The sequence below is a fragment of the Sceloporus occidentalis genome, unplaced genomic scaffold, assembly GCF_023333645.1.
Source record: "Sceloporus occidentalis isolate IW3139 unplaced genomic scaffold, rSceOcc1.0.p SCAF_11, whole genome shotgun sequence".
NCBI classification, from domain to species: Eukaryota; Metazoa; Chordata; class Lepidosauria; order Squamata; family Phrynosomatidae; genus Sceloporus; species Sceloporus occidentalis.
Window position 1 is genome coordinate 9,043,341 of NW_028316991.1, and position 11,086 is coordinate 9,054,426.

Sequence of the window (11,086 nt, forward strand, 5' to 3'; positions counted from 1 at the left end):
AAATTAACCCTAAACACCCCATTAACCACAACTGCCTCTAAATTAATCTTAAAACCCCCATCAACCACAACTGCCACTAAATTAACCCTAAACACACCATTAACCACAACTACCGCAAATTAACCCTAAACATCCCATTAACCACAACTGCCCCTAAATTAAACCTAAACACCCCATTAACCACAGCTGCCCCTAAATTAACCCTAAACACCCCATTAGCCATAACTGCCCCTAAATTAACCCTAAACACCCCCATTAACCATAACTGCCCCTAAATTAACCCCCACCTCCCCTAACTTTCAGCAGCCCAAATATTAATTTTATACTTACAGTGAGATGAGTGTCACAGCCATGTGGGACTGGGAGAAAGGAAGGGGCGGGGCCAGTTTTTACAGTGATTACAGGGAGGGACTGGTAAGTAGTAACTGCTGTGAGTCACTGAAACTGATTATAAAACGAGGGGTATTTTTCAGAGCATTTGCTCTGAAAAAACCCTCATTTTATAATCGATAAAAATCAATTCAACTAATCGATAATGAAATTCGTTGGCAACGATTTTGTGAATCTAAATGTGACCCCACGGTAAACTTATGCACAGTGTGGTAGTAGCCATAAAGAGAGGCTCTGGATAAGGTAAGGTTGTGGTGGTGTTAAGGTGTGATGGTGTAAGGATAGAGTGATGGAAGGAAAAAGCAGTCCTGTCCTCACAATACCGTACCACCACCATCATCATCATCATACCCTCACCACCTTCACTCCTTAATCTTCATTATATCCCACAACTCATAAAGGAGATGCTCTTCTTTACCTAACATGCACTGCCACATTCAAGCAAACCCAAACAAATGGACCACTGTTAGCAAGCCTGACATAAACTCAAACACATGGACCACACTCAGCCACACTGACACAAACTCAAACACTGTAACGTTTCACCCTTCGCTGTCTGGAATTGTTTAAACTCTGTGCTGCTCATTTCCGTTACCAACCACTAGTGGCGCCCAGGGGCGTACCTAGAGTATTTGGCACCTGGGGCGGATCCTGTAAGTGCCCCCCCCCCCACCAAATGTAAAGACATCTACAAAATTATGTTAAGAATATTTATTGCACCAATTTGTAAACTGTATGTCCACTGTAAACAACAAGAAATCTGAAAAAATAAATTAATAACTTATAAGTAAAATAAATACGTTTAAATAACATTTACTGAACATATAATAGTGCTTTCTTTAATAACCCTCCAAAAACAGCGTCCACATTGCCCACATAGAACCTGACCACCACCAAAATTACACACACATAGGACGTGCCATCTTTGCCCCCAAACAGCCCAGCATGAGTCAGCATTGTTCCCAAACAGCCGAGTGTACGCCATCTTTGTCCCATGAATACGCTACCTGTGCCATCTTTGTCCCATAAACACCCTGCCTGTGCCATTTTTGTCCCATAAACACCCTGCTTATACCATCTTTGCCTTTTTGACAAATCAACTATACACCTATGATTAACACAAACACTTTTACAGTCACTCACTAATTCACTTTCATTCACACAATCATTTATTCTTTCACACAAATTATTTACACATATTCATTGATGCATTCTCACAAATTCATTAATTCTCTCACTCATTCAAACAATTCATCCACACATTAATCCATTCATTTTCGCTCTCTCATTCTGACTCTTTATTTCAATATTCTTGCTACTCTCCTTTCTCCCTATCTACCCATTCTCACCCCTTCTGCCCTATCTACCCGTTCTCACTCCCTTCTCCCTATCTACCCCCTATCCCCCCGTCTCACTCCCTTCTCCCTATCTACCCTCTCCCTCCTTTGAAGTTCACTTACCTTTCAGGAGTCCTGCGGTGGGGGTGCAAGGCCTCTGTCTCCCAGCTCTGCCACTGTATGGAACAGTATAGAGTGATGGGAGTTATGATGTACTTTAGAGCATAATTATATAATGAAAAAGACATTGGAAATGGTACAGCATAACACCCATCACTCTCACACATTTACCAATCCACATTTACCAATCCACACTTACCAATCCACAGATTCCACACATACCAATCCACAGATTCCACACATACCAATCCACAGATTCCACATTTACCAATCCACACTTACCAATCCACACTTACCAATCCACAGATTCCACGCATACCAATCCACACATACCAATCTACAGATTCCACACATACTAATCCACAGATTCCACACATACCAATCCACACATACCAATCCACAGATTCCACACTTACCAATCCACAGATTCCACACATACCAATCCACAGATTCCACACATACCAATCCACTCTCACTGTCACTCTCACTGAATGATTTCCTACCTTTCCTCTTTTCTTCTTACAGCAGTAAGCTCCTTTTCTTCCTCTTCGCTGCTCTTCTTCTGTCTTCTTCGCTCCTCTTCTTCTGTCTTCTTCCGGTTCAGAGGGCACGGATGGCGGTGGGCGCAGCTTCAGTGTTGTGCGCCGGGATCTGACAACAAACCCCGGCGCACAGCAGCAGTTGCCGCGTGGATCGCGAGGGAGCGGTATCGGAGGTCTTTAACAGACCTCCGGCTCCCTTGAGTGATTTTAAGCCGGTTCAAGGAGCCTTCATTACTGTCCGTCTCTGGAGGGGTGCCGGGTTGTGGCAAGTTGGCACCACCCTGATGAGCGGCACCCGGTGCGGACCGCCCCCCCCCGCCCCCCGCTAGGTACGCTACTGGTGGCGCCTTTGTCACTCTGAAGCACTCAGACCCGATTATCATGTCCAGCTGCACTCAGTCTTGATTGCCAGCTGCACTCAGTCTTGATTGCCATGTCCAGGTGCACCTTCTTTCCTGGATTACACAGCCTTTATAAACCTGCCCAGCCGTTCAGTCTGGGCCTTGACATTAACGTTAGAGGACTGCCTGTTTTGTTTTCCTGATCTGTTTTGGTTCCTGTATTGTTCCTGTATGGTTCCTGAGTTGCGGCCAGCGCCCCACTAGTGGACTCCCAAGTCGAGTGCCCTGCATCCGGACTCCCAGGATGAGTGCCCTGCAAGTGGGCAACCTGCCGTGTGCCCTGCAAGTGGGCAACCTGCCGTGTGCCCTGCAAGTGGGCAACCTGCCGTGTGTGCCCCATCCAGAGGGCTTCCTGCCCTGTATGCCCCATCCAGAGGGCTTCCTGCCGTGTGTGCCCCATCCAGGGGGCTTCCTGCCGTGTGTGCCCCATCCAGGGGGCTTCCTGCTGTGTGTGCCCCATCCAGGGGGCTTCCTGCCTTGTGTGCCCCATCCAGGGGGCTTCCTGCCATGTGTGCCCCATCCAGGGGGCTTCCTGCCGTGTGTACCCCATCCAGGGGGCTTCCAGCCAAGAGACTTTCTATCATGTTATGTTGTTGTACCATCATTTGCAATACAACAGCATCTTCTGTCTGTGGTTTATTTCCTGCGCCTGTCTGTACCAACCCCAAACCATCATGCATCGTGGGGTACAGACGGAGCCCCTCGTATCCCTGCACCTGGGCTCCTATCAGACCTGTTCACCCGGTCCGTGACAAACACAATGACCGGTTTCAACCACACTTAGGCAAACACACTGATGACCATTCAATAGCATCTATTACTCTTGACTAATGGGCATGGAATTTTCAAGCAAATATAAATATTATATATTATATTAGTATATATAGTTATATATAGTTATATATAGTATTTATCGAGGCACACAATTTAAAGAGAATATCAGTAGTACTGACCAATAGCCCATACACGGTAACAATAACCATCTTCACACCGATCACAAGAGATAAAAATAGCGCTTTCAATGTATACTGTACATATGCGCACATTCTGCAGCAGCTGTTGTAATGTCTCCTACTTGACCTAGTAAAAGTAGTAAACAGATACTAGGCTTAGACTGACCACCAGTGGACTTTGTGCCTCTTACTGACCTTTATCACAACTCCTGTGGCCAACCCAGTGCTTTAGTGTGCAGCTGCCTGCTGTGTGTGATGTAAGAGGGTAGCTTGCTGCTGTGTGTATCTAATTGGCGACAACGTACACATCATTTGTTGGCCACTGAGCCTGTGTCAGGGATGGCTGTCATTCCAGTGCCTTCACTGCATCTACACAGAAACCTCTGCTCATCTCCTCAATTTGGACTAGCAGGGGTGTTTCTTCTTAAAAAGCTTTACTAAAACCAATGTATTTCTGATACATTGTGAATTTAATAACATAGTTACTATTATTAGATGCCACTGTATCAGTTTATGAAACCGTTATTCATTTGGGAAAATAAATTAGGTTTTTGCATTGGCTAATAACACTCCCCATCCAATTTTCTGTGAATATATTTTTGTGTTACAATGGTCTCATATATAGCTTAATGATGCACAATTTTGTGTTCTATTTTAAGCTAGAATTACTACTTACAATAGGTACAATTGGGTTACTTCCAATGTTGGGTAAGTATTTGTAATTCTTAGCATTTCATTTTTTTTTAATTTGACATCGAATATCATTTTGGCAAAGTTTTGTTTAACATTAATTTAATGATGCAAAATCAGAGTTCTAAAGCCCCAGTTACTTATTGATTTTTGTTGTCAAAAGATTTCCATGTATTATTTATGTGTTCAATATCCAGTGGTTCAGAATGCATCTCATGATCATCAGGACTGAGGAATAGTCCCACAAATCCCAAATTTCAAAAAGGAATACATATTTCCCCTTGTTCTGTGGACATTTCCAATTAGCAGTTAAATATAAAGTTGGTTTTAAGGCAACAACGTCATGGGGTGATTAACAGTACTCATGTTACTCCACTTTAGAAAACCGACAAGGCTGTATATATATACCTTGAAAGACTAAATTGACCATGTTTCACCCCAAAATGTCCTATACCAATTAAGTTTATGGAAGTAGGAAAGGTATAGGTAGTAGACTTTAATATTAATATTTTCTGCATTAAAGGTTGTGATAAATGTGCTGGAAAGGTATTGAAACAAGTTCTTCTACTAATTCCTCTAGAAGATGTAACCAATTCCTCCTAAAGAAGGAACTTCTTTGTAAGACCAAATCCACCTCATAGACTGGATCATTGGGTAATTATAAACAATTTTTTTTAAAAAAATGCTTTTGATGACACCTCTTACCACCTGGAGTCACCATTGCCCCCGAATTACTAATAAATAGCTTATTCCATAATTATGTAACCTTGTTGTCAATTGTCACTAGAATCTGAAGTTTAAAAACCTGGAAGGAATAGTAATTATTGTGCCGACATTACACAAACAGGTGGAAGGCACATTTGAAAATGACATGCTTAACATGAATGCTTTTAATACAAATCATAAAAGCCCTATATTCTGTGTAATGCTAATTAATCATTGTTTAAGCATACATGTTAAGGATGCCAGTTGTATATACAGTACATTATTCTAAAAGCATGTTTTTGCCAATACTACAAGAAAATAACGATATATGTACTACTTCCCTTAAATTATCTACTGTTTACCTTTTACGTAAATGTGGTACTGATTAGAGTCCTTATTTATTTTACATTGACAATAAGTTGTTTTACTTGATAGGACAATATAAAGAGCAAACAATTTCCCATTATCCTCATTGAGGTTTAGCCAAAATAGACAGCCGAATGAGTGGCAAAGGTTTTTTTTTAGTATAGTGGAATAATAGCTAAAATAGCATAAATGAAGGTTTTGGGGCACGTTGACAGTCATTATTAGCGTGTCACAGAACCAGGTGGAAAAACGTAATTTATCATTTATAGAAAAAATAAATGTTGTTTAAGAGAACATATTCCCACCCTCGTGCAAGAGTTATTTTTAAAACGTAGCTATATATTTACAGAAAGGAAATCCAGAAATAGCAGCTGGAAGAAGACAATGCCTTTCGCGGACAGGGTTAGTCAATAATAAACATGTTGAAATTCTCCAGAATTATGCAGAAGACTAGTTTGTCTTCAGTATACAGTATGTTCTAATGGAATGTATGAACTCCTGTTGGAATATTTTCCTGCAGCACTTTAGCTAGGTCCATCATCATTTGCTACATAGTCTTCTTGATATTAACAGAACAATAAGAAACAGATATAACATCTTTGGCTATTTCCTATAAAAGTAAACAAGTTGAACAAACAAGACATAGAGAAGGCCAATACTTCCCTATGGGAAATAAGTCAAATCTAGAGAAGCCTTTATGTTTTGCCAGAATCAGCCTTTGATTTCTGAACAAAAGATTTCACTTGCTGTACTTCTCTCTAATACATATTATATGACAAGAAGTGACACTGAATAATATCTGAGGACATTCTTCTGAAAGTTATATTTTTACAGCAAATATGTGACTGCCCTATCATATTATAAATTATGAATATGCAATAACAATTGTTTATGTGATTAAATAAACATATGGAACAAGAGAAGAAACGCTGTGAGGGAGCAACGCGAAGGCAGCCTAGCAGGAGTGCGCAGGATTAACAGGACCCACAGGTACATTATTTTACTGCCCGCTCCCACCTGCGACACCCAAAAAACCACCCGCGCTGCAAGTTTTTTGGCGGGTCCCGCGGGACCAATGAAGTCCTCTTGACTGTAGCTTCTCTGGATGCAATTAAGCAGGAACATGTAAAAAATTTAACTTTGACGGCAGGTAAGAACCTCTTGGCCCAACTAATCTGCCAATGTTCCCTGATGTAAAGACTCAAATAAAATATTAGTTATTTCAAAGCCTCTATTGCGAAAAGGTGATGTAGTAGAGGGGAATAATGCCACACTAAAACCATCTACACCATAATATAGTGTCTGCATACCAAGCTGTAATTTGTATTCATGTAAGAGACATGTCCCCTCACCAAAAATTCCCTCATTGGGTCTCCCTAATTTCCTCACACCTTGGACAGGGCTAATACAGTGGGGCAAAAAGTATTTAGTCAGCCACCAATTGTGCAAGTTCTCCCACTAACAAAGATGAGAGAGGCCTGTAATTTTCACCATAGGTACACTTCACCTATGAGAGACAGAATAAGACAACAAAGTCCATAAATCACATTGTCTGATTTTTAAAGAATTTATTTGCAAATTATGGTGGAAAATAAGTATTTGGTCAATAATAAAAGTTCATATTAATACTTTGTTATATACCCTTTGTTGGCAATGACAGAGGTCAAACTTTTTCTGTAAGTCTTCACAAGGTTTTCACACACTGTTGCTGGTATTTTGGACCATTCCTCCATGCAGATCTCCTCTAGAGCAGTGATGTTTTAGGGCTGTCGCTGGGCAACACGGACTTTCAACTCCCTCCAAAGGTTTTCTATGGGGTTGAGATCTGGAGACTGGCTAGGCCACTCCAGGACCTTGAAATGCTTCTTACGAAGCCACTCCTTCGTTGCCCGGGCGGTGTGTTTGGGATCATTGTCATGCTGAAAGACCCAGCCATGTTTCATCCTCAATGCCCTTGCTGATGGAAAAAGGTTTTCACTCAAAATCTCACATGGCCCCATTCATTCTTTCCTTTACACGGATCAGTCGTTCTGGTCCCTTTGCAAAAAACCAGCCCCAAAGCATGATGTTTCCACCCCCATGCTTCACCGTAGGTATGGTGTTCTTTGGATGCAACTCAGCATTCTTTCTCCTCCAAACACGACGAGTTGAGTTTCTACCAAAAAGTTCTACCTTGGTTTCATCTGACCATATGACATTCACCCAATCCTCTTCTGGATCATCCAAATGCTCTCTAGCAAACTTCAGACGGGCCCGGACATGTACTGGCTTAAACAGGGGGACACGTCTGGCACTGCATGATTTGAGTCCCTGGCGGCGTAGTGTGTTACTGATAGTAGCCTTTGTTACTTTGGTCCCAGATCTCTGCAGGTCATTCACTAGGTCCCCCCGTGTGTTTCTGGGATTTTTGCTCACCGTTCTTGTGATCATTTTGACACCATGGGGTGAGATCTTGCGCAGAGCCCCAGATCGAGGGAGATTATCAGTGGTCCTGTATGTCTTCCATTTTTGAATAATTGCTCCCACAGTTGATTTCTTAACACCAAGCTGCTTGCCTATTGCAGATTCAGTCTTCCCAGCCTGGTGCAGGTCTACAATTTTGTTCCTGGTGTCCTGCGACAGCTCTTTGGTCTTGGCCATAGTGGGGTTTGGAGTGTGACTGTTTGAGGTTGTGGACAGGTGTCTTTTATACTGATAACAAGTTCAAACAGGTGCCATTAATACAGGTAACGAGTGGAGGACAGAGGAGACTCTTAAAGAAGATGTTACAGGTCTGTGAGAGCCAGATATCTTGCTTGTTTGTAGGTGACCAAATAGTTATTTTACCGAGGAATTTACCAATGAATTCATTAGAAATCCTACAATGTGATTTCCTGTATTCTTTCCCCCCATTCTGTCTCTCATAGTTGAAGTGTACCTATGGTGAAAATTACAGGCCTCTCTCATCTTTTTAAGTGGGAGAACTTGCACAATTGGTGGCTGACTAAATACTTTTTTGCCCCACTGTATGTTGCCTACCCCTCAGAAAAACATTCTGTGGTTGCCCATGATTGTAATGAAGGTTTAATAAACCTCCAGGTTACACAACCTACCAACAAATCAAATTATTTAAATAGAAAACAATCAATAAAAATACATACAGAAGGTAAAAAACAACTAGTTATGATATAGGAAAGGGTACTGGCAGTCAATCAAGTTTTATTTCTGTATTACAACCCGTAAGACAGAGTCAAATCATCATTTACATTTCTTATTAGTGCCCCATTAAGATCAACTAAGTCAAAATATCTGAAGGACAAACTGCAATGGAAAACACTGATTTCATTATTTTGGATTTACAGAAAAGTTGGTTTAAGCTGATAGATAAGTGCTCCCGCCACACACATATATCAAGGAGGGATCACCAAATTGTTAAGCTTGCTGACAAGGTCCTCTTTACTTAATGCATCAATCCATATTTTTTCATACCCCTTGAATGCATGTACTGTTAAAAGCATGGGGAATATTGTTGGTGCTCTATGAATAACATATTTAATAATACGATAATAGTATAATTAAAAGTTAGTTAACTTACTCATCTGGTGCCCTGTTTTCATGTACAATGCTTTCAGTTCCTGTTTTGAAACATTCAGTCTGGATCCCAGATGACCGATTGTCAGATATTCCTGTTTTACTATAAACAGTATTGTTGTCTGATGACATGGCTTTAACATCTAAAACGATAAGAAAGCACAAAGAGTAACTACATTTCAAAGAACCAGTATACATAACTCCTTAAGAGCCAGAGGAACAGGCAATATGGTGCACGTCAATAGATATCAAAAAGTTGATAATTACATGGTCAACACAAGTTATAACACAACTTTACTTGTCTGCTTTCAAAAATCTACTAGTCATAAGGATCCCAGAATTAAGTGGAGGTTTTTAGAATCATAAATGGTATAGATCTCAAGCCCATGGCAAGCTTAACCTGAAGTTATCAACTGTCAATGTAAATGCCCCATAAAAATGATGAAACTTCCTCATCACACTCTTCAAACGCCTCATATTGAGCTCATACATGACACACATTGCTAGTTTGTTTCTCTATTTGGTGGATCTCGGTTCCCCCAGTGTATGTCATTTAACACACAAACACTATACTTGACAGGAGAGTCTTTGAAATGCCTTCATTCTGAAGTTTATTAGAAAAGTTTTAAGAAGATACTGTTTAAATGTTGCATTTTTACATAATGATTTAAACTAACCTTGTTCCTTCAAATAATTTAATCAGTCTAACTTTTAATATGTGTTGGAACACCGCTTGAACAGAGCCATCAATTACATATAATGTAACTTAATAACATTTTCTGATAATAATTTGGCATTTTATTATGTGAGGAACATTATTTGAAGCACATTAATCAGAAAGACAGAGTCTTTAATCATCTTATTTATGATGATCAATCAACATCATTTAGCAGCTTAAGATAATTTCTCAAATTTACACCTGGAAAATAATAAGAAATAATAATAAGGCTACAGAATGTCCATGAGATAAGGTATAGTGTATTGTCAATTAACAGTATAGATTATTAAGGATCAAGATAAACAGGGATTTGGATTGAGTGGTGTATTTGATATACACATATACAGTATATATACTGTGGTGGATGTCCCACATATAACCTGGAAACTAGCCCTAGAACAAAATATGTCCAAAATATGATATATCCAAAATATGACTCAAAATCCCTTCTGCAACCTCAAGAGTCTGAAAAAGGTCATGAAGCAATATCACTACTTGACCACTTACCCATATCCGGTCTCTTACATGCTCCAAATGGTTGTAATCATGTACATGTGGTATATTTCTTATTAACTCACCTTATTTCCAAGAACATTTATATCACCATTATATAAGAAGTGCTAAATTCCACTTTATATTCATAAGATTGCCATGATTTGGGTTCCTGTTTCAGAGGCATATGCTCAGAATATAAACAGAATCAATGCCTATAATCTGATCATTGAATCTTTAAATGGCAAATGGGAACACAAATAGTCTTTTCTACTTAGTGTTTCTGTTTTCATCCTTGGTGTAATCTGTATTATCTACTGGATATCTAACCTCAATAATAGTTTATTTTGATACATAAAACAACAAAAATGTGTTCAAACAATGTTCACTTTTGTTCTAAAGTATCATTCCCATAATGGGATATCAACATCACATATGATTTGTGAAATGTAAAAATTACACTTATTAACAGAACATAAAAAGTATTATTTTTGCTGTCTAAAAGAGTCCTCAAATCATTTACTGAAGGCTGGAGAATGAGTCACAATTCTGCTCATAGAAATATTTTTTTGTGTAATTGTCAGATTCCAGAAAGTTTTGCCACAAAATCATTTATACATTGGTAAACTGTTTTTTTTTCTGGCTTTTCTATGACAACTTTACAAATCACTGTTAATGTTTAAGCAGATTTTGTTTATAAAATAATCATTTCTATCAGTTTATTTGTATCTGAATTTTCTCCTTATATATCACATAACTACATAATATAGTTAGGCTGTTATAAACTGAATAGAGCAAAATG

General features: G+C 39.6%; 1 protein-coding gene across 1 annotated transcript in view; it reads right to left on the reverse strand.

Annotated features, from left to right (window-relative positions):
• Positions 1-10,303, reverse strand: part of CNGB3 (cyclic nucleotide gated channel subunit beta 3) — a 51,352-nt gene extending 41,049 nt beyond the window's left edge. Inside the window, exons 1-2 of the mRNA XM_089477552.1 lie at positions 10,300-10,303; positions 9,079-9,217 (exon numbers count right to left, since the gene is read on the reverse strand). Of these exons, the coding sequence (XP_089333678.1) occupies positions 9,079-9,217; positions 10,300-10,303 (143 nt within the window). The remainder of the gene's footprint in view (positions 1-9,078; positions 9,218-10,299) is intronic.
• Positions 10,304-11,086: the final 783 nt, after the last annotated feature.